A 25,407-nucleotide genomic window follows, 5' to 3' on the forward strand; every position below is an offset into this window, starting at 1 on the left:
ATGAAAGAAAGGATGAAGCTAAACAGTGAGTCTAAAGCCCACACTGTGAGCAATAATCACAGTTTCCCAGACGCCCCAGCATTTCAGCAGCATCTTTTGTAAGTACGGGGCAGAAAAAATCTTCTTTCCTTTTTCATCTCGAAATATGTCACCTTTGTAGGTCAGCTTGGCTGCATTAAACATAATTACAAATAAACCTAACTCTTTCCAAGTGACGCAAATCTTGAAGCACTGCATGCACAGGGGATCCTGCCACTTCACCTACATAGCTTGGCATGAACTTCTATTTGTAAAAATTCAAATTTGGGACTTCCTATGAACAAAAGAATCCCCTACTCTGAAGGCCCTGCTGTAGCACCACAATCAGTGATAACAAAAAGAGGAAAAGAGAATTTCAGTGTGCACTTTAAAAAAAATAATGTTATAAATATACTAACAAGAACATTTAAGTGCTGGCTGTTCCCCTCTCCCCTGGACTAATCTCAGGCTTCAGAGTTTAATTAAGTGCTCAGCTCAAACATTAGTGTTTCAGTAATGCTTCTAAAGACACCAGTGAAAAGTAAGCTGCACCTGGGACCCTATCAAACATATTGTCAGGCTTTATCTCTACATAGACCTTACTTAATGCCCCACTGCTAATCACAGCAGCCAAGAAATGCTGCAAGATATGGATAAGTGCTAAAAAATTATTTCTGAACATTTAAAAGTCTTGGCCAAGGACAAGGTTCAAGCAAGAGGAATTACAATCTATTTTCCTTAATTTACTGATTATGTCAAATCATTTTAGAAAACAAACATATTTATTTATTTGATCATCAGTGTCACCACAAGTTTTATATAACTGCTTTGTATCATTCACTTGAGGATAGCTCATGCTTCTGTGCAATGACACAAGTTTTATCCCATGCACTTGTCGCATGCAATAGCAGCATATCAAACAGGTCTCTGGCTACCATCCCACATGGCATCATGTCTTGAAACCCAGCAAGAATCCAAACCTTCTCATTCCTATTAGGCCAAAACCTACAGAAGATCGTTTTGGGTCAGGGAAAAGCAACCCTACTGCTATGCCAGGATTTTGGCAAGCTGTTGGGGCAGTCCTGCTCCTCCTATCACCCTTCCCTGCTCACACGCCCCTGTGTGTCCTGTGGCCAAGGTTTCCAGACACAAGGCAAAAGGACAGGAGCAGAACCATTCCCTTCAGCAGCCACCTACCATCCATCATGTAAAACTGCCCCCTCAGCATGCACACTCTGCAATATAATTTCTTGTATGAAATCAGCTATGTTGCTCTAAGTAGGTTTCTCAATCAGCTATGGAGACAGGATGTCTTCAGGGAAAAGCTGGTGCCAAGCAACAGTAATGTAGGGTTGGGGCAAGAAACACAGAAAGCAGATTAGGTATGGCTATTAGGTCTGGCCAATGATGTGTTGAATAATTCATGGTTATCTCAGAAGAGAAAAGGGCATGCACAGAGAGCCTTTATGGTATTGTTCTTTCTGAGGGAAACACCTATTTATTTCCAGAGGCAAGCAGTAAGTGCCTTTATTGCTTATATGCTATTCTTTAAACACAAAACATCACACAAGCTTTCTTAAAGCTATCATAAAAGCCTTCTTAAAGCTGGGCATTATTTAGTGCTTGCTTACTGTATTCCTTTCAGTGTCAGTATGCAAAATTACTACAGAAGTTACAAATGCTCAAAATATCTTGTATTTAAACCCCAAATAGGGGACATATGCATGACCAAATATTTAGTGTCAACAGAAGTCCATTGTGCTGCTCTGACAGAAAGCCATTTTTATATTTTCCCCTGCATAACCTAATTTTTTTCAATGTTGTATAGGTAAAAATGAGTTAAAAGTTTGATTTTAGCTGTCAATCAAGGAAAAAAAATTACCTGACTATCATGAAATATGACTAACTTCTTCCCTTCTTCCATTGGAAGAAAGAGACAACCTTTAACTTTATTTTGAAAGAGACAATCTTAACCTAGCATATTTCTCCTTTGAAAGTTTCTGTTTTCTCACGTAATTAGATGTATTTTTAATGACCTCAAACATCATCACTCCTTTTTTTTACCCACAGAGGGGAAAATATTGAAAATTTCATCTTAATAAGGAAGAATTAATGATACCTACCCACTAGCTCATACTTGCTAGAACTTGAAGTCTTCTGATTCCTTCACGTATTTCTATGATCAAGGTTTGCAAAATATGTGTGTGCTGTTTGTAATTAAAAATGTACAAAAAAAATCAGCAATGAACAAAACCTCACAGAAACAATTGCTGGGAAGGGAGAGAGTTCTATTCTACCCTAGCAACTCCACAACCTAGTGAAATGTTCAACTGAGTATCAGCTCGTGTCCTCATCTATCACACCGTCCAGTTCCTGCTCCTTCCCCTGCTCATGGCCTCAACTCACTGGCAAGATTCTTGTACATAGCACTTACTAATTTCATCCCTGTAGGAGCCTCCTGCATCTGTTAGAGCAGCTGTTTTCCTTCACAACCCTACTCAGCTGAGTTTGCCTTGGCAATCACTCAGCTAAAGAAAGTGCTCTGGACAATTACCTCCTGCACTAGGATGAGCATTTAAAGATGATGTAAGAGAGAAAAGCAGTACAATTGTTTGGCCAAAAGGGCCATACTCTAGTAACTGTCTACAAATATAGTCAGGGTTAAATTTAGTGCCTATGACTACCCTAAGAATTGGATAATATTAAGAGCTCCACATAAGGACAGAGTCTATGCTCTAACACAGACAAATGCACAAAGCAGCCATTGCAACAGTGAAAACATGACATGGTGAAAGAGTCTATCAAGACTGAATCTCATTTAATTGTTTCCTTATACCCTTCTACTCACCTGTACATACTTGTCTGTCTTATCACTTGACTGCATATGCTTCAGGGCAGGGACTCCCTAAATGTACTGCATTTTGGACCACAAAACTTGCAAATCTCACAGAAAAGTAAATTATTAACACAAACACCTAAAGCATATACAAGCTTTGCATTAAGAAACTAGGTTTATGACTATTTTCCCCCCCAACACAGCATTAAGCACTACAATTTGGATTGCCATTAAATATCTGGATTGCCATTAATTATCTAGACCAGACAAACTGTCACATAAGTTTTTCACTAGTGACAGGCATTACCCTGTTGTGTCTTTCATGATACCAATGCATTAACTTTCTCAGATAATAGCATCAGTAAAATCATCTTGTAAACTCAGAATCTGCAGAATTACCACCGATACCAATGCTCTCCACTACTACTCCAATAATAAGGGTTCAGGTGAGGATACCCTTCTATAACTGTCAGTTTTTCAAATCTGCAATGATTTCTGAAGTAGTTTATTTTATTTATTCAGACCATTTTCATTCCTGGAAACAAAATGATCTTTACTGCCTAGAGCTGAGGTAGATGGATGCAGTGCAATGAAATCTTCCACACTCTTGCAAGTAAAACTGCTTTCAAATGAGTGCACAGTTGTCAGTGTGTGCTTGATGCATTTCCTTTCAAATTATTTAGTTATTACTATTGATTCCTCACACAGATCCTTTTCAGTGTGCCAGTTAGATCTTCAGAATCCTATGCATTTTGTCATAATTTATCAGAGCTATTAATAAATTTGTAGTGTTTGCATAAACAGTCTTTATTAAAACCAGAAAGTAGCCTACAGTAGCTATGTCTAGAAGTGCTGGAAGGATCAATCCTGTAGGATTTTCAGTGTAACAGTTGAAAACGTCACATGAATCTTCTGTTGCTTAAAAGCAACTCTATTTATTACAAAGGCAATCTCCAAAATGAATATTTGAGCATGATAAAACACCTGTTTGCCAATCTCCTTCAGCTGCACAGTGCAATCATTACCAGTGTTCTTGCCCTTATCCAAATGCTGTCAGGAACGTTTAGAAGACACTAAAGAAATTACCTAAGGAACATAAATGTTTGACAATTAAAAAATAACCTAGAGGTTCTCTCTCATGGCCTCTTGTCATTCACATTATTTTCAGCTTACAAACATATCAACAAATTGCATAGCAACAAGGGAAAAGGAGGAGAGAAAAACCTTTTCCAGAAGTTTTTGGAATACACTTATGAGAGTGTATGAATTTCTGCTTTTCGTCAGTCTTTTAATGTATATTCAGACTCCATCATCTCAATTTAAGATCTCAGCATCCATCAAAACACAGTGCGAATTTAAAACAGATTCTGCAAAGGCCATGACAAAAATAATACTGGTTTGTCCTTTATATTAGGTAGATATTTGATGATCTTGACAAAGAGACCTTTATAACTAAATCAGCTGAATAAAAGAGATAAATCTGATATAATCTTATACTTTTATATGTGGGACACTGTTAAAACTGTGATTTTGAATTCTGTATTTACTGATTATACTTCTTTGTAATTCTTTCCACAAAATTAAGTCTTAGCATTTGAGATGAATACCAGACTAACAGCTCCCTCATACACACTTGTGTGTGCTCAGATACACAAGCTCTCCTAGTAACATCCCATTTAGCTCATTTAAGTCATCCCCTTTCCTCTTAGCACTTATCCAGTGCTATCTCATCTTCATGCTTTTAAGATTATTGTAATGCATTTTGTGTTGTTTTCATGAGATTTCTCTCCCATTCTTGTGTCACTCACTCATTATTTTAGCCCCTTCCACACATTCTCACTAATGCTGTTGTTTTCAATGAAATTCAAATTCAGCATGAGTTAAAAGGGTGAGTCTTCAACATTCCTACTGACCTGACTGTGTGAAAATACATTAACCTAGTGACAGACTTTTCAAACTGAGATTCTATATCACTTTCTGGTTTTACTGATTTCAACAAAATTCATTATTTTACAATAATGCACCTGTGGTTGTAGGAAGTACTATGACACCCATCTCTTTCCTTAAAAGTACCAATATCCTCTCCTTGGGACTAGATAATTTGAAAGAATAAATGCCATCTAATGCTTTCCAGCATGAAAAGGAAACCCTGCAAAACAATTTATTAGAAGCAGATTATAAGAGACTGTAATCTGATAGTAAAACAAAACTATGGTAATAGTTTCTGAAGCATGCTGTATGTTTAATGCCTCTTAGTCAGTAGGGATCACTAACTGATCATGAAAAGGACACTAAGCATAGTGATTTGAATTTCAGGTAAAAGGCAACTCTCTAGCAGAAGCCATTAGTGGGCAGAAAGGTGAGGCTGACTTTGTTATTGTTGACTTAAAGAAAAATGATGATGTGCTTCAGAAGACTGAGACTAAAATAAAGTTACTACATGATGTGATAGAGCATGAAGGAGACTCCACTGTTTTCAGAATTCTACAGCAATGACCCTGACTCCACATCACTTGAATTTTATTTTTTTAACTATGTGTTAAAAGCAGAGGAATAAAACCCACAAGCTTGATTGCAATGAGCTCTGTAAAGCACAAAAGGATCTGCAAAGTGACTCCTTGTTAAGCACTGTTTCTTCAGTAGCTCAGATAATTTCAGACACGCCAGAAAAAGGCATCCACAGAGAAACACCAAGCTTTTGTGCACTGAGATCCCCCACTCTCTAGAGGGATGGATTTATGTAATTGTTCATAGACATGTGACATGCCACAGGAAAAAAAAAGAAGAAAATTAAATAAAGTGTCTGCAATGGCTTGATACCAACAAGCTGGAGAGAAGGACAGGGAGACATAGTAGAGAATAGTGTATTTACTGACAAACCTCTCGCTGCGTGGTAGGGAAAACTGATCAAATCATCAGCTCAGTTATCTTAAAAGACAAATATCCTTCTGTTGTGGAGGCAGAGGCAGTGGGAAGAAGAAAATGGGAAAAAGCAAGCAAATGAAATCTCCCATTGAAACCTCAGTACAGTAACTGTCTCTTTATCTATGCATGCTGAAGAACACGACTCCACCTGGAGACCAGACATCTCAGAGAGTTAAATCAACCTGGTCAATAAAGCGTGAAGTGGACAGGAGTAACATCTTAAAAGCCATTTCCATGACCAGAGACACGGTTAAATACTCACACAAAAACATTCTAGATCAGGCAAAGGGAAACAGTTTTACAAACAAGCTAAACAAAAGTGCCATTGACGGCAAGTCATTAAAGGATATTTAATGTGCACAATTTGTTTATAAATTTGCAGTTTCTCTTCCTACCAAATGTCTGATTATTTTGCTCTTGTTACATGCACATTGTTCAGGACAAGTGAGATGTCTCTAGGACTGAAAATGGCTTGGTATACGGCAAACAATGCCCCAGATGTACCTCCCAAGGTTTGGGGTTTTTTCTTCCCAGGTGCAAAATTGTTCAGTCAAGTGACAATTTCTTATGAAACTTATCAATTATAGAATTCATTGTTTTACTTTCATAGAAGCACAAACAACAGCACCATTGTGCATATCCTTACAGTTCAATTTCCTCATGCAAAATTCACAGCCTTTTCTAGCTTGTAGCTTTTTCTCCCCAAATATTTATGTCCAGCAAACAAAAACATTTAAACAAACTGTCTTCAAACAAGAGCAAGAAATGAACTGCACCTGAACTATATTCAGTTTTATGTAACATAGTGCACAGCTCTTCAAAAAGGAAACTGACTTTACTTACCATTTTACTCTATGGTTTTTGAAGATTTAGTACAAATCCTGGCACTGGTTTTTCATACCTAACCTTAAATTTCAAGTAATTTTAAAGAAACAAAATCTTTATCTGCTTTACTGTAATATTGAGGGTGGCCGTATTTTAATAAGTGTTTGGTTCTGTAAGTTAATTTAGGCACATTATCTCAATCTAACCCAAAAAATCTAATTCAGGACTCCTACAAGAAAAATAACTCACACACCTAAGAGAGATATTCCAAGCTGCTGCTTTCTTGAGTCTTCCAGTTTATTCTCTAAGCCATTATGTTTGTTTCAGGGATCAAATTACAGTTTATATGTTCAAATTATAATTAATTGTATAAGTTTGTAAACTCATTAGTATGTATTGGCTGTTCTTTCTTAACACTATCAGGGTAATGTTCTAAAGCACAAAAGGAAGGGAGATGCAGGGCTCTCTGAAGTCTCTGTAATGCTTCATTGTCAAACTAGCATTGTTTTAGGAAGAAGACTGTTAAGGGCACAAATAGGAATTTTAGGGCAATTAAAGGATGCTTATTCTAAAAACTGGATCCCTTCTTGTAGGAGAAAATATTGCTTTTACCTTACTGATAAGTGTGACGACATCACCTTCTCGGATTGTGAGTTCATCATCATTCTGTGCTTCATATGGAAATATCACTTTGCAATACTCCTTGTCTGAAAGGAAGAACATTCAATGTGATAAATTACCACTTTATAACAACTGCTTGTTCAAGGGTGAAAAATCTCCATAAAATATTCCACGAGTGTCTCTTTGTGCTGCTGTATTTTCTTGCCATGTTTCTCTTTGTATTTTAGACTCTCATAAACAGTATGAAATATTTAAAAAACTGCACACTGATGACTATTCCTGCACACGTCATCCAGGGAGTTGGCTCTGCAGCCCCTAGAACCATTACCTCAAATGAAATTGCTCCAGACAGCAACCTGCCACAAACTATTTCCCACAGAGTAAGTCTGTATCTGACACTTGCTTAAATAGTTCCACTGGTATGGCCTTCCACCAGATCTCATAAACTGGAAGCATAAAGGACCAAGTAGGTTGACATAGCTTATCTATCCCCTTGTGTGCAAGAAAGCAGATTTCTGCATCTATAAAGATGATAAAACAATAAATAATAAATCAATAAATGTAAATGCATTAATAACTAAACCTTCTGTACACTCTGCGTAAGAGTTTTGAATATTACTCTAAGGTTTCCTTGTCCCTTTTCCCTTTACTGTCTATAAATAAGGACAGCATCTCAACTTTCATCTGGAAAATACAGGAGCCAGCACTCCTACTCAGAAATCATAAAAAGCAGTTGTCATGAAAAGCAGTTACTTACAAGATGTTGCTGCGCAACAGACAAGTATGTCAATGTGCCTTCCAAATAAAAAGGGAATATGTATTCCAGCTGTTAAATTAGGTATAAAAATATGTGATACTCTAAGACAGCAGGTTTAAAAAGACCGAAGAAACTACTCGATCATTTGTAGAAGGACATGTGGCTTTGTAGAAATGTTCACTTTGCTTTAAATGTCGCCGTTTTGATGACCTCTATGTCTAGTCAGCTGTCATATTGGAGGCAGAGAAGCAGGTACTTGCAGGGCACAGAAATATAAATTAATTGGAAATAATGGCCTTATTTCTTTATACTTACTATAAATGGAACCTGCATTATCACACCTATGGGTATTTGAGGCTCCACCAGGGGGTCAGTTCATCTGCCCAGACGCTAAGTACCATTTCAGACACTCGTGGATATGTAAGACACCTGCATATTTGGCAGATACAAAGCACAACCTGCGGAACAGCCAGGTCCTCTGGCCTGGCAGCTGGAGGCAAGTGAAAACAAAATACCCTGGGGCTATCTCAAACAGCTCCAGATGCAGGCTACAGACTCCAGTACCAAGGCTTGGGCCTGGTATCTGAAGTTAGACTCAGGCACCCTGATGTTAGAAACCAACATGGTCAGTGTCTAGACCTGCACTACAGTTGATGAGATCAAATCACTAAAATGAGCAAAGCCTTGAGTGCCACTCCTCATTCCAAGAAGAGACATCTACATTTGATTAGCTGAATCACACTCTGAACTCCCTGGCCAGCAGTGACAGACCTCCACTGAAGCCCAGATACCAAACTCACATGGTTATAACCCAGACTTAGGGCTCTGGCTCAGAAGCTGCATCCCAACAGCTAAAGTTTAGTTTACCTTAAAGATGCAGCCAACACTTACATGTGAAGACTTGCTGTCTGTAAGCACCATCAGCCCGAGAAATTAAACAGTACTAATGGGGAAGAGGAAAGCTCTTCTCTAGTTCACACACTGCTGCTTAGAAACAGCTAGAATTTTATGTGGCACTGGTTAAAGTCAACAAGGACTTCTCAGGCTTCATGGATTTATTTTTCTGAACACAAACATATAAAATTATACATGATCATTACAGTTGGTTTTCTGGCCCTGCCTGGTATCAAGTCTGGCTGAGATGGAGTCAATTTTCTTCACAGCAGGCTGCATGGTGCTGTGTTTTGGATCTGTGACTAAACCAGCACTGGTAACACACCAGTGTTCTGGCTATTGCCCAGCAGTACCCACACAGCTTTCTTTTTCCCCATCCTATCTCTCCAGTACGTAGGCCGGGGTGGGCAAGAAGCTGGGAGGGCACACAGTAGCTGACCAAACCTGAGCAAAGGGATATTCTGTGCCATAAGACCTCCTGCTCAGCAATAACAAAGGATGAATTACAGGGGTCTTCGTATAGGAGGTTGCCATTGCTTGGAGAATGGCTGGACATTAATCTACTTGTAGTAGGTGGTGAACAATTGCCTTTGTGTTGCCTCTTTTGTTTTCCACTTTCATTCACTTATCAATCTGTCTTTATTCATGAGTTTTCTAGCTTTTGCTCACTCTGTTCCCTCCCATGTGGGGGAGGACCTGGCTGGGTGCATAGTTGCTGGCTGGGGTCAACCCACCATACCTCATCTGATGTCTCTGAACAAACAAGAGTCAGATTAAGAAAATCAACACCATCTCTGGGGGAACAAAAGAGCAAGGAAAAAATAAATCCCTTTCCCTGGTTCTGAAAGCAGGGAACACTGACAAACAAACATGGACATGTGAAAACCACCAGGTGCCAACTCGGATTTCAGAGGATGAAAGGGGTTTTTAATTGCTGCTTTACTGCATTTTGGAGGAAGGGTTTGGATCTCTCTTTGTGGTTGTGGCTAGGATGTTTCACCTGCTCACCGTCTTGTCTTCAAGATAGAATAATAATATTTTATGCAAAAGCTGTTGGAAAGTTGACACATACTGAGTTAGGTTGATATAAAGCAGCATGTAGCTATAGGAGATTCAGCACATTTTACACTTCAGTGACATCCTATCTTAAATAATCATGGTGGCGTTTTTTCTTATTCTGAGAATATTCACATCCAGAAAAGCAGCAGTGCTAAATAATAGATTCAGTGATTTAGTACAGAGTCAATGTAGATGTAATATTGCACTAAAGAAGCTGAGTGCTGCACACTCAGGCAAGTCTAGTTACTGGAAACCGACTTAGCACTTCTTTTTTGGGACACAGAACAGAAGCAAGGCTGGGTTGCTGGAGGTAAACACTACCTGAGCTCAAGAATGATCATTCCTAATGTCCATCTCAAATACATATATTGTTTGTCCATTCAACAACAGTATAAACCCAAGATGAATTGGGAAGCCAAGTACAATGTACAAACCGAGAACAGCCACTGCACTACCATAATGGCACTGCTCTGAGAGGATGTCAGCAGGGCACCTTCTGCTCAAGGTGTGGATGAATCCCATGTGTTTCAGGTTAAAGAATGGCTTGAATAGCAAGTGTCCAGGGGGTCATGTATCCTGAGTCCTACAACAGCTAAGCCTCCCTCAGATCTCACCTTGCTATTTGAAGACAGGGAATTTGAATCATCTTTCAAGATGAAGACCCTGATAGACAAGAGTGGAGAAGGCTGTGTTTTCAGCATCTGAAAAAGCAGCTGATAATCAGGAAGTAAGTACCCTCTGGCAAGTGGGTATGCATCTTTGTCTTCTAGTTTTGATATCAAGAACTCTGTTGTCCCATGACTGGTCCCCTCTTCCCACGAGGCTCTTTCCGTTTTCTCCTTTCTTTTTCTTTTCTTTAATCCAAATAGCAGGAAAAAAAGGAATTAAACTACAGAAAAAGGTCATAAATCAGCCAAATGCTGATGCAGTTCAAGAGCCAGGAGGCAATCTTGTGAGAAGCACAAGAGGGAGCTGGGGGAGGCTCACAGCTGCTCCATGCTATGAAGGCTGGTACAAGAACATAGAGTGAAGGCACAGTCATGGGAAAAATTTATGGTCTATGTACAGTGGAAGCCTGTACTTCCTGAGTACAATTCACACAGCCATACACTAAATCAATACATTTCTCTGCCTATCAGGGACCCACTGGATCATGTTGCAACAGAGCCAGGTCTCAACAACACGGATGAGTTAAGAATAATGCAAGTGACTGGACAAAGTCAGTTCTCAAACTTCTCCTAAGGGAATGGTAGACCAGCATGATTTAAGTAAGCAAAATCAAAGCCAACAGAACTAAAAATAATATGAACCTTTAAAATCAGATTAATAAAAGCAGAGAAAAATCTAATAGGTTGTGTCACATCGGTACTAAAATTGTCCTTACTCAGCGGAGCACTATACTGCAAGAGGATGTAGAAGCACTTAATGTCAACAGTTATGTTTAGATAGGAAGGAAGAAAAGACAAAAGGAAAACTAGTTTCAGACACAGCATTGTAGAGACCACACTGGAACTTGCTGAATTTGAGGTTTTCCAAGTGGAAAAAGAAATTAAAATAAACCAACTACAAAAACTAAAGGTCAAAATATATATCCTCTTACAAGCCTAGTAAATAGACATTAGCCAAATTAAAGCTTCAAACTAAGATACTAATACTAAGCCAAAACATCACCTCATTAAACAAAAAATAGAAACAGAATTAATTATGTCCTTATTAATGCAGACTCTGCTACTCCTTATACCTCCTACATCATGCAAAAACATTAGTTGCTTGCTATGATTTTGGTATTCCTATGCAATAGCTTAACACAAATTGTAAATAGACAGTGAGTGGAGTAATCAAATTAAGTGCTGTGGTCAATGTGGCCAACTCAGTGACTTACTGTCTCTGCTATTTTGTTGTCTGCTTATTTATCCTCCATTTTTGCAGTTTCAATAATCTGCAATAACTCTCTCAGACATTGTGGATGTTTTTGCTTTGCTGAAATTTAGAATCCATCAGAAGTACTTCAAAATGTATATATATTTTCTATAACATATCCTTTTCCTAACAAGCCACTTATACTAATATACACTCATACTAAAAGCAAGCTACTTCATAAGAAAAGAAAATACAGCTCACCCCAGACATAAGATTCTAAACACTCACACATGTATGTGCCATTCCATCTACATAAGAGAGATGGAAATTCAACAGGAGAATAATACCCCTATACGTCTAGGAACACGCAAATCTAAACCAAACAGCTCTCCCCTCTTCTCTTCAAAGACGCATTCTCCTGTTCCTGAAAGGTTAGTGATGTTTTCTAAGGGATCACTCAAGCTCTGTAAAGGTTTGTGCTTTCATCATGCTCTTCCTTTGAGCAAAAATTCCTCTTTGGCCCTGAAGAGTCATTTGTCCCCAAAATTCTTAAACCCACATTTAGGGAGATTTACATGGAATATTGTTGGGAGATGCAACTTAAGAGAACATACTCCTATGTCTCTTGCTCTAACCAACTCATCCTGTTGCAGAACTTAGGTATCTTGCATGTACCCAAGAGCAGACGGGAAGCATGTCAAGTGCCTCACTGCCCTACCACATCAGAAAAGCTATAGCAAAAAAAGCAGGCTCAAAACAAGACGTGAGAAATCAGGAACAGTAACTCCATGCTGAGAGGGAAGATGCTGCTACCTGTTTCCTCAGTGGGCTCTTTCACAATGCAACTGCATTTTTTATCCAGTTGAGACTAAGGATTAACAGCACCGGTCATGGAAATAAATGGGTGGAAAATGAAAAATTGTATTAGTCCTCAACCAACATAACCTCTGTTTTGCTTGCAGCATTCACCTCCAGCAGTAATCCCAAAGGAATCCAAAAGCTCCTTCTCCATACTGGGCTTAGTCTATGAAGCTGTTTCTTGCTACTTCCTTGGAGAATAGCACAGCACCTGTTCTCTTCAGCAATTAAAGACTTCTAGAAAGACTGGGACACTACCATCCCAGGCAAAAGTCAAAGTAGTTGAGGTAGCAAATGGAATGATACTCTTATGCTGAGCACTGCAATTGGAACATTCACCAGTTTTCTGAGACTGCAAACTTCCCTGGATTGAATGCTTTTTCAAGCTTGTTTGTGGTAAAAAGTAAAAATTGAATTTTGGAGAAATGACAGATACTAGACAGGTCATAGTCCTATGCCAGAGCCTGATCATACTCCTCATGTCCGACTACCAGACATCATGATGAAAAAATGATTCCTCTGTCTATATTAAAAACCAAACCAGACTGAAGTATGATTCATTTTCACTGGAAGGTTTTACAATTTAAGTAAAGGACAACTTCAACTGATTGAAATGTATCTTCAGTGATGCCATCTGAGGCTAAAACAATTATATATAATTACATTACATCAGACCTTCCTATATATGTGCTTCTCTTTCCCAAGCATGAACAGAGATGCCAAGAATTCTACTGAGGCCCCTGAGGTTCCAGGAAAGAGAAAATATCCTAAAAAACAAGCTTAGGTACAATTCATAGAACAAGACACTGTACAAATAAGCAGCCCACCCTTCTCACCAGCTCTGGCAAAAGGGATGTTGAATGAAGCTGGCAACAGAAGAAGAAAGATTTTTCTGGCCAAAAAGGTATGGCCGAGGAAAATAACAAAGAGGTGAAAGAAGAAGCAACCAGAGCCCAAAAAGGTTGATGGCAAAGTTTCTTCTCCCAGCCAGAGCTTACTGGATCACTGTAGAAGGTACAGTTCTGTAACCATTGTTCAAAAGATTCCACACCTGTTTATAAGTGGTGAGAATTTGAACCTCCTGTACCCTGGGATGGGCTTTAGGGAGCAGATTTGGTGTCAGTAGTATGAGCTGTCTCACTGCCTGGCTTAGCACTCAAGGGTTAGTGCTGCAGGTGGGAAAGTCCTTTGGCCCACCCCTTCTGATGGCACCTACACTCAGAGCAGCTTAACCTGCTCAAGCCGCAGGTTGGGAAAGGTAATTCCAAAACACGTTCAGGAGCCCTGTTTTACATTACCAGTTCACACATTTTTCAGTATTTCAAGTTCTCACCTCCTCAGGGCAACTGAGTTCTTGCTGTACTTCCCATTAATAGCCTCGTGGCACAGGGGAAAAAGACAAGAGGATGTAGCAAGTCAATTAGTGTGGTGGAGCTAATGGATGCTAACACTCTAAAAGCTGTTTTATGCTGCTTTTGCAACTCTGAGCTGAAAACCTGTGCAAATCAGGTCATAACCACACACTTCTCTCAGACAGGCCCTGTACTGCTGATCCAGATGCTTGACTTCCTATGTCTGTATGTGTTTCAGTTCTGAGACAAAATGTTATCTGCTAACTATCTAAAAGCATAAACACATCAGGGAGACTGTGCAAGACTGAAAGAAATGCAACTCTTTATATTATACTCAGCTTATTTTCCAAGGTATGGCTATGTTCTCTCCCTTCTTATTCTTTTCCACCAGAATCTGTAAGATTTGGTTGTAACTTTATATAAATAAAATCAAAATATGGGGAATATATATATATGTTATTTGGTAAGTTAGTTACATATGCCTCCCTAGGACAGCACAGATGTGCCTAAAAGATTTAATCATTGCTTTTTGCTTACTAAGCATTGAAATGATGAAAAAAGAACTGAAGTTCACAGAATCAGAGAATCATAGAATGGTTTGAGTTGGAAGGAACCTTTAGGATCATCTAGTTCCAACCCCTCTGCTATGGACAGGGACATTTTCCACTAGAGCAGGTTGCTCAAAGCCCCATCCATCCTGGTGTTGAACACTTCAAGGGATGGGATGGAGCACACTTCTTTGAGCAACTTGTTCCAGTACCTCACCACCCTCAGAGTAAAGAATTTCTTCCTAATATCTAATGAAAACCTCTTCTCTTTTAGATTGAAGCCATTCCCCCTGGTCCTGTCACTACATGCTCTTGGAGAAAGTCCCAGTTCAGCTTTCTTGTAGGCCTCTTCAGGTACTGGAAGGCTCCTGTAAGGTCTCCCCAGAGCCTTCTCTTCCAATTTCCCATACAAACTATACCATCCACACAGATTATTTCCACTACACAAAGAAATAAAAGTATAAAAGAGGAAAAAAGCAAGGGCACTTACAATCAGTGAAATTTTTCTACGACCTACCTACAAGTTACAGCCTGAAGTTGGATCTTATTCAACTCTGATTAATTCCAAAGTACCCTCAAGGCTGAAAGTTGATCACATAAGTTAATTTGATTTTTGGGGGCAGAAAACTCAAGGTAGGATTACCAAAGCAAAAGCAATTCAGAGGATTCTGTGAAGCAAAACATTCTGTCTACTGCCTACTCAAAGTTTATCCTAAATATATCTCTCTGAAGCCTTATTTTTCATACATACAGGACACACTTTTAGCCAAAAGCAGAGAAAAGTGTTCAGCTTGCTTTTAACAGCACAAAGTGCAAAAAAGAAAAACCTATGAAACCTACTTTTTGTTCTGCTGTCCACTTCTATTTTTGTTGGCTCCTGAGTTGCTGTGGCTGGAGGTAATTTCTTCCCAACACTCTGAAAAAAAATAATTATTCTCCTTTAAAATTTGCATGTTCAGTTAAAAAGCTGGACAACATAAAAAATGGTAATGGAAATACAAAATATAGGAGTAGAAAAAGGACAGTAAAGAAAGAGAGGCAAATTAAACTATATTTAGGTTTGTCATTGGGGGTTTTGTTAACTTTTTTTAAAATGATAAAGAATTCATGAAAATGTGATCTTCAAATTTCCCTTTAAAAATGTTTACTACTATTTGTAAACAATAACCCCTTAGTACAGTTTCATCGAAGACTCACAGAAGTTTTATTGGTGGACTGAATATGTGACAAAATTACTTAATGAGAGGAGCTACTCAGTACCAAAGAAAAACTAAAAGAAATGGGGATGATTAATTCCCTTAAGTTCTGCCCATACAAGGAATATTCATTTCAGTCATTCTAGATTGAGCGTGATTTTTATATTGACCACATCTCTTTCCCCTTGAGTTCTGCCCATACAAGGAATACTCATTTCAGTCATTCTAGATTGAGTGTGATTTTTATATTGACCACATCTCTTTAAAAGGTTCCCAAATAACTAATTCACAGAGGAGCAAAAATGAGCCTCATACAAGTAAGCTGAAACAGTAAACAAATACTACCAGCCCCCAATAAAAAAAATTGGTGATATTAATCTTTATGTATCCGCACCTGTTACTATATGCATGCTATGCACTCTCTCTCTCAGCTTTTCTCCCTATCAAGAAGGTTTTCTAGCTGTAAAATCCCAGCAATGTGTAGTTGAGAAAATAAATGTAATTATCACTTGTTTATATAGATACGAGTACTAAAAAGCCCTAGCTGTAGTTCAACATCCCTTTCTGGTAAGGTATGCATGAACACCACAAAACCTCCTCCACGTTCCAGTGACCTTCTGAGTAAAAGCTAAGAGATGAGAGAGCTAAAGTTCAGTCTTGGAGGCACTGAGTACCACTCGGGGACCATAAGGAAAACACTGGTCAGTATGAGAAGCAATAGGAGTACAGTACTTCAAGTAGCTGAAAAATTTCAAGGTGCATAAAGAATATTAAGAGCTCCATGTTGGTCATTTTGTACACTAATGTGTCAAAACATATCTGTGAAAAGGTCTAAAAGCAACAGGGATTTCAGGCTGGTAGAAAGAGCACCTGGGGAAAAGAGGTAGTTCTGAGAGTTGTGCAGAAGACAGTAATCAAATCTGTGTTGACAGTAGGACAAACTATGAATTGCAACACCCAAGAGCATCCTGTTGCAACCTAACTTGCAGACAGCAGCAGAAACAACTGACCTTCTGATGAGCTTATAACTCTACTTAGAACCCAGAGTTTGTGAACTGCTGGGGAAAGAGAGATCCACAACAAAACTCTACAGAAACTCCCAAATTCTTTGCTGAGGTGGGAATGAGCAATGAGAAGCATTAACTGCAGCAACCATTAGAGAGGTAACAGAAAAACAGGAGATGACAGACTCCTGCAATCAGCAGAGGGCAAAACTAAGAAAAGAGCATGACCTGGCTGTGCTGAAGAAGTTTAAAGTCGAGAAGGATGATGATGAAGAGCTGACGCTGAGATCTAGCTGGAAAGCAGTGAAAATTGTACTCAAAGAGATATAATGAGGAATTTGAAGGTACCAGGCATTTACACAGATAAAAGCACTAAATGCCTTCAAGATGAATGCAAGACTGGAAAGACAGCTTTTGGTTCAGAGGCACACAGGGCAGTAGTTCAAGATAGCTGCACATCTCAGCACCTGCTCATTCATGATCAAACCTTTATTCATCATTCTGCTTCATAAAATGATTTGGAAAATGATGAGAGCACATACTCTAAACTGCACTGCTATTTAACTCAGAAAGGAATGCTTCCTAAAGGAATATCCCAAACCCTTAGGGTAGGAGAGGTTTTCTTTCCTTTTTAAAGATGAAATGATTATGCAAGAACAAACAATTAAAGGAAATAATTTGGTAGTTCAGTTATCATACATGAATTCTTGATTTTATGCCATGAAACCAAACCCCAGATAAACCCAAAACAAGCTAAAATTTAACAAGCTACAAATCACAGCAAAAGAATCATGGGCAAAAAAGGAGGATACTAGTGTATCCCAGTGGGAAAGGCATGCTCAGATGTAATTTCTTAATTTATAGAAGCAGATGCAAGGGCAATGCTTGAAAACATTCATTCATCTGCTCACTCAGAATGAATGCTTGTGCAGGTGATAAATCAAGACTGGGAACCAACTGATCCCTTGTGAACAAAAAAGAGAATGCCATCCAAACAAGGCTCCTCTTTTATTAGGAGCTAGAAGGCATAATTCAAATCATTTTAATGAGGGTTGCACAGAACCCACTCCAGTGACAAGGGACATCTGAATTTGTTGTGGGACAGGGGTAAGAGAAGACAAGTGGAACTGGTATTCTTTAATTGTAAGGGGATTGAACTCTAGGATTTATAGGGGTGACATGAGCACTACTGACAAGAAAAAAGAATAAAAATTGATAAGACATGCAAATTTGGCCAAGATGTTCTACTCTTCCTGTGAAATGGTACTAAAGGAGATATAATTTTTTATTATGATTTATGTTTACAGTTAGTTTATACTGATCCATACATTTGCATGGAAAATTTGTTCTTACTCTCTGGAAACACCTCCATGAAACTTAATATAGTACTCATTTGCTCATGTAGGAAACACCCAAGATAAACTTTCCTCACTTTAAGAGACACTGAATCCTCTATGATCTATTAAGTCTGATTGTTCTGCTTTAACAGGATAAAACCTCAAGTATAGCTAAGATCTGTATGCTGCGAGTCCCAGATCAGGTAATATCACAGTTACCAATTTTTTTGGCAAGAAAAAGAAATTTTACTGTGTTACTCATACTCCCATACAGGTCAAACATCTACTAATTTTACTAGTGGCAAGGAGAACCAAGGAAGCCCAACTTAAATTCTTGCTGATCCAACATACATCAGCATGACAGACTTTTTGTCTCAGGGACTAGTTACTATAGGATATTTTGGTCTCTTCTTCGGATGAAAGCCCAGTGCAATTTATCAAAACCACTTTCACTTCTAAAAGAAAGAAAGAAAGAAAAAGAAAGAAAAGAAAGCAGAGAATGCTCTAAATAGGTTGAACTGAAGATTTCAATAGAATTCTTTCTCCTCCTCTATTCTTTCTTTACATAAGAAGGTCCAAGCCAAGTTTCTAGACACATTGATCTATGCTGTGAAATACTGATACTCCAGATTTCATGGTAGTCTTTCACCCCATTCATTCCTATCAGTCTCAATATTCCTAAGAAGCAAGCAGATCTTATCCCTCTTGGCACAAAAGCAGAAACCAAGATACAGAATTTGAAGGACTTTTTTTGATCCAAGAGCAGGATCCTCAACCCTACCAGCATCCCCTGACATCTCTCAGCATGAACTGTCTCTCTCCATTATCCCAACTCTATCGTGTTGTTGATCATGTTTGCAATAAAGTCACATGCAACATGAAGCAGAACACCCAGAAAGACACCCTCCCAGCAGTGTCCTACTAGCCAGGCTGCAAAGACAAGTGAAGTTCTGCATTTTCTCTCCAGTACTGTATATCTTTAATTCTTGCCTGCAGAATGGTTGCAGTACCAGCAAAAAGGATAGCAAAGCATCCTGTGCTTTGTATCTCTAGCCTGGTGGTACAGACACACCCCTAAAGATTACTGTTTAAGTTTCCCTTCTATCCTTCTCCAGTATGCTGATTATCATAAATCCCTTTTCTAGATGGTGGCAGTGAGCCTTGTTCCACTTACGTTACTCCGGAGATATCACTGACTTTCTTAGTCCTGTCACCCAAGAAACAGGTGGTGGAGACAGAGTTTGTATTTTCTCACTTCAAGCCTAGGTTGACTCCCAACACACAACAGAGCATTACCAACAAAACAGGCAGAATCTCAATCCCACTATTTCTGCAAAGTGAGCATCATTAGCTTATTTAGCTGTCGGACACAAATTGCACTAATCGCCTGACAAGCAAATCCTAACGATGAAAGGGGATGAAGTGCTCTCATGCTGCAGAAACAGCTGATAAAAGCATAAATAATGACCATGACTTGGTGTACAGATATTCAGAGGAATGAGACAGACTTAGCAGCAACCTGACAGTATCAACACTTGGTATTATGAAGCCAAAGGAAGGACAGTCTAGCACTAAAGAACAGGTTCTGTTGGCAGAATAGGTCTCAATGGCACTTTAGTGCACTGCAAATCCATCTAACTGCACACCAGCTTCCTCTGAAACTGAATTAACAGTGATTACAAAAGTGGTTGAGGTGGCACACAAAGTTGTGTGAATGAGGTCACAGTACAATATAAACACTTTCATTTTCCTTCATGTATGTATTTTTTCTCAACTGCAATCCCTGTAAGAGCAGAGACCAACACAAGAGAAGCAGAGCATGCAACAGGCAGGATACAAATGAGTTCTTCGCACTTGAAGGTACTACAGCTCTTCCCTGCAACTATTGAGCTGTGACCACAAGAAGAACAGCTGACCTGTGATCAAGTTTCCTCCTTCACAGTAATTTTGAACTGTACTTCAGGGTTTTCTGTTGTTAAAAACTGATTCATCTATTCATTTTATTATTCAAGTCTTGCATCTCTAGGACATTTCATATGAAAATTCAAATTGAACTGTCACTTGAGCACAGGTAGGTCCATACAGAAGATTCTGTTATACTTCTTTGCACTAAGTTATCTGTTGAGGCTCCTCTAACCAATATAGGCTTCTCAAAGCAACAGTTTATTTACTCAGGAATAAGGAAAAAAATATTTACTCAGCATCAGTATTTATTCTTTAAAGTCTATCGAGGTCTTTACCCTAGATACAATATTTTGGAAATGCTACTTGGAATATAACTCCATGAAGATATTCTTAAGGAATACAGCAGACAATACAGAATTCATAAAAATAAGCTGTATGAGCTGGAAACACTCACTTTTTTAAGCTTAACACATTTTGTCAGTTTGAATGGTGTAAACATTACAAATATGCAATGATGCTTTGTACAAGAGAGGAAATGACAGTTACGTATCTTGTGAACTTTTAGAACTTCAGAAACCCTCAAAGACTAGGTCATGGGAAAAAAACGTGCCATGTTTTTCTGACCACAACACTTCCTCTTAACACTGAACTAGTATTTTTAGATGTTGTTTTTATGTATGAGAATCTTTCATTATATAGGTTTACATGTAAATCCAAGGTCACTATTACTAATAGCATAAAAGCTGTATTCTTGAATGTATTTTTGACAGTCCATTTTGTAACTGAGAACATTTTTTTCTCAAAGAAGCAGAAATCATTCCTCTGGGAACTGCCTACAATGCCAGCACTGCTTTAGAGGAATGCAACATTCAAATAATCAACAAGTATACATTGTTTGAATGTTAAAGGTTTTTGAAATTAGCCTTCATATGCAGAAAAACTGTAGGTATCTGGGGTAAAATGTTTTCTAGTGTTCACATAGAAACAGATATATTTTTACCAAATACAAAAGTTACTTCTTGAATGCAAAAGACAAAAATAAATGGTGTGTGTGTAGAAACAGCATGTCAATCTAAATCCTACTGCAATACTCTAATTCTCATTCCAGAGAATGGTAAACAGGTTGTGATTACATTACACCACACTCAGTTCACTTGGTGCCCTAGAAATACAGCACTGATTGTTAGAGCATCTTGCAATTACTGTATCTGTCATGCACTGCCATGGCCCTGGAATCCAAGCAGACAAGCAAGCAAGAAAGTAAACAAAGCAAAGGAAACAGCAATGAGGTCCCCAAACAAGGGAAATTCTAGAACAAAACATGATTTTGCTGGGGCTTTGTTTTCAGATTCATCATTGATGATTATTATTCTGATATAATTCTCTTTACTGTTCAGAAAACAGTCAGATAAGTAATTGATTAAAAGACAGGAAACTAAAGGTAAGTTTTCATCATGGTGGAGCTGTTCAGGGATTTAGATCAAGGCTCGTTTTTCACATCTTCACAAATGATACAGCAAAGAGGAATGACAGAAACTCAGTTCATAGATAGAGGTAAAATGACACATATGGATGACAAACACTATCATCAGAGAGAAACAACAGGCTTTGAAAGCCATAGCTGTCAATACTTTGGAAAGCAATAAAGAGCAATGGGAAGTGCTACCAAAATGCTGTATAAATCTATCCAACACCTAGGTCTTGTGTGCAGTTCTCACCTCCTTTTGCCCTCACACATAAACCATCTCAGTCCCAAAAGGAACTGAAAAGGCACAAAGTCACAAAGAATGATCAAACATACAGAACAGATTCCTCATTCTGGGAAAGAAGATACACAAGTGATTTAACACAAGTCTGTAAAACTCAGGAGAGATACTGAGGAGGCAGTTAGGGAGGACTCACTCATTATCTCTTCCAGTAACAAAAATTAAGGACTTACTCATCTCTTCCAGTAATAAAAATGAAGGGCTATCAGATGAAATTATCAGGTACCATATTCAAAATAAACAAAGGGTGTGGAGACTGATTTAAATGATTGCTCAAGTGTGCTGCAACTTGTGGGTTGCAAGCCCTGGGAAGAATAACTATAGAAGATAATATTCTGTCAGACAGCAGGACTGTACTTGGAGAGCAGGGTGTTCTAGGGAGGCAATGAAAATGTGACTACTTGATGAGGAACAAAAATCCAGTAGGGTTATTAAACACAAAGTTCAAAATTACTAGACTTTGTTAAGACTCACTGCAGGAATTTCTCTGTATGTGCAACCTGTTCTCACTTTTTTCCCCAGGCTTTCAGTATTGACCTCTGTTTGGAGACACAGTTCTGATCTGAACTACAGGTGTCTCAGGATCTTCCAACTTCCTGGAAATATCATTCTTTAACATATGGGAATGGGATATTTAACACAGTACACTTCAGAAAGGAAATCTAAATAAAGCAAGGTGACATAAAAACAAAAGTGATAACTCAAGGGAAACTTCCAAGGGTTACTCCAGCTCTTATCTCCCCCCAAATATTATCAAACACACCAAGTTCTTCATTTAAAAAGAAAAAAATAACATAGGGAGAATAAAGATATATGGCAAAGATAATTAGAAAAGTCTTCAAAATTACAAAGCAGTAACTCTTAAAGGTTAATTTAAATCCTCCTTCTTGCAGGCCACTAAAGAAATATTCAATGGAGAAACTTCAAAACTGAAGAAAATGCTTTATGGTAGATGCAAGTCTACTTTCCTCGGCCACCTTTTGTAGTTCCCACAGAAGCAGAGAAATGCACTATGAATATAAACTGATTTACAGTCAGCCACTATTGCAATGAAAAAGACAAATCCACACTACAGAATTGTATATTTACATTTCCTGTTGAGCCATCTCAAACTTTTTATGGCCTGTAGAGGGATTATGCCTAACACAGCACTATCAAGTGAAGTGCTCACAACAACTTACCAACTTCCTGAATAAATTCCAACTTAGACAAGCTGCCTGGAAAGCCTTTGATTTAAGATGTCTTCAGATGCACAATATTTCAGTGTATAAATGCACACTGTTCCCTCAGCAATGATATTGATGTTCACACTGAACTGTAACTGTTTATATAGTTCACATTCATGCAATTTATACTTTTGCATTCAAAGCATAGTCTCAAACCTTCACAGTGGGGAAGACTTCTAATTAGAGAAGCTCTATCACAGGTTCCTAACTTCCCATTTGCAGCGATAAAACTTCTCTTCAGCAATTTCAAAACTGCTTAAATGGAAAATTACTTTTGTTCCTGTTTCCAGCTCTTGAGCACCATTTAGAAATGACCTGAGCCAGCACCAAACGTCTCACCCAGTTATCCATGCACTACAACCACCAGGAGTTTACCAGACCACCATCAGTCTACAAATCACAGATGAAGAATATCTTCTTTAGCATTATGCAACTCACCAGAGAAATATGTGCTATCTTAAATAACATTTGAAGAAATAAGTAGGTAAAACATGCAATGCAAAATTTTTAGTTTAACAAAAAAGACCCCAAAACCAAATAAAACCATGAACATCATTCTCATCAAAACTCTGAGTAGCCTGGAGAGCAGTATAGTGCACTTTTTACAGTGTTCTCTACAGTTAAACATGTTCTACCAGCAGGTGAGTTCAGACTCTATAAAGCTGTTGCAACTTTGTATTTTGACAAGTTCTTAAAATTTGAAAGTCTGGGCAGGGAGGGGACTGGAGTGGCTTTTTTCTACCAATATGCTTGATGTGCTGGACAGGCGAGAAACCTATGTCCCTCAACTTGCACAAGTTATAACATTAATATTTCTGCAAAATTTGGAATCCTGACATTCAATGCTGTCAGGCTGTGAGTTTCAAACCATTGATGAACTACAAATCTGCCTTCCTAAAAGGTTAATGGTGAGAAAGTGAACGCAAGAGTTTAGACTAGGTAGGTGCTGCTGAAACAAATGGAGTGAGACATAATAGAATCCCTGATGAGTAAAAACACGTCAGCAAATGAAATAAAAGACAAATACAGAATGAAACCCACACTGCACACTCCCAGCTGCCTCATGGCAGAGCACTGATAGACTGCACACCAAAACGAGCCCTATGAACATGCTCATTTTCTTTCTTCCTCAAGCTGTAGAATTGCAATGCTAGAAGGTGCTTGTGTTACAAAAGTATTGTTTTGAGCAATAAGTCTTGTTTCTTTCCTGCTTTATTTTTTTTTCTCCCGTTTTACTGACTGTGGCTCACACAAATATAAGGCAACATGTCCCCTTTGCACCCCTCACCACGAATTTTACCATTTGCAGGTTGTCATTCACACTTAATTTCTATCTCCTCTAGGAAGAATACTTTAGTCAGTCTGCACTGAGTGAATGAAATTCCTTCCTACTCTCCCAGGAGAACTGTGCCTGTCTAGACTGCAGTTGGTAACTGCCATGATCCAGATTGTACCATCCAGCTTTGAAATTGCTGTTATGAAATCTCCTTCTTTTATAAAAATTAATGAACCTTACAACTGCTACATGGATTTCTACTTCCTTTTGCAGGAGTAAGGAAAGCACAGCAGTTACTTTCATTTCTCAAAAAATAAATGAACAAAAATTCCAGGAAAACAGTAAGCAGTGAATGGTTCTTCTTTAACATCTTACTCTGTAAAGGGTAATAATAACAAGACTTTGCTCTTCTGTGAAAGTTATGATGCTGTCAACAAACTGACAAATAGCGGTTCAATTACATTTTTCAAATTCAATGATTCAAAAAAAAAAAGACTAAGCCCACACTGTCATGTAGATTATCCCAGATTTAGTGCTGACAGCAAATATTTCTTCCCTTTTGCCTTTATATTTCTTCACCTTGAATCACTGAAATCAGAAGTCACTGAGGATAAACAGGGAGATATTTTTATTTTCAGCTCTTACAGGGAAAACTGCAGTGACATGAAACACAAATGGAAAATGACTAACATCATGTGTTTCAGCTTTTCTTTTTAGCAAGTGCTTTAGGTACAGAGGCTGCTACAGAAGAAACAATAGCTGTAGGTACAGAGCTGTGCTGCTCGTTGGGTGGCCAGTGGGTTGCACAGAGCCCAGTGCCCAGCAGAAAGCAGCCCCAGCAGCCCCTGCCTGGCCACCAGTCACTGTTGTTGCATCAGGACTTCCTCCCCAGGAGCTGTGTTCTCTCCCCTCTCCTTGGCTTTTATAGGCAAGTTTTTATGAAGTACTTAGTCAACTAACCGCAGTAATATATTCTCATGTCCCTAGGATTTAAGAACTATTTCAGAAACACAAAATGCCACCAACCTCTTACAGAAACACACACAAAACATTAAAAAGGCATCTTAGAAAAAGGCCTACAGATTTTTTTATCCTACCAAGTGCCTGGCAGGTCTATGATCTTTCTGCACTCCTTCTTGCCTCC

The 25,407-nt window shown here is 38.5% G+C and overlaps 1 protein-coding gene across 1 annotated transcript in view; it reads right to left on the reverse strand.

Annotated features, from left to right (window-relative positions):
• Positions 1-25,407, reverse strand: part of SH3KBP1 (SH3-domain kinase binding protein 1) — a gene marked incomplete at its 5' end in the record, with an annotated part of 66,408 nt that overhangs the window by 33,233 nt on the left and 7,768 nt on the right. The window contains 2 exons of the mRNA XM_009084008.1: positions 7,217-7,311; positions 15,394-15,469. Of these exons, the coding sequence (XP_009082256.1) occupies positions 7,217-7,311; positions 15,394-15,469 (171 nt within the window). The remainder of the gene's footprint in view (positions 1-7,216; positions 7,312-15,393; positions 15,470-25,407) is intronic.

The sequence above is a fragment of the Acanthisitta chloris genome, unplaced genomic scaffold, assembly GCF_000695815.1.
Source record: "Acanthisitta chloris isolate BGI_N310 unplaced genomic scaffold, ASM69581v1 scaffold18761, whole genome shotgun sequence".
NCBI classification, from domain to species: domain Eukaryota; kingdom Metazoa; phylum Chordata; class Aves; order Passeriformes; family Acanthisittidae; genus Acanthisitta; species Acanthisitta chloris.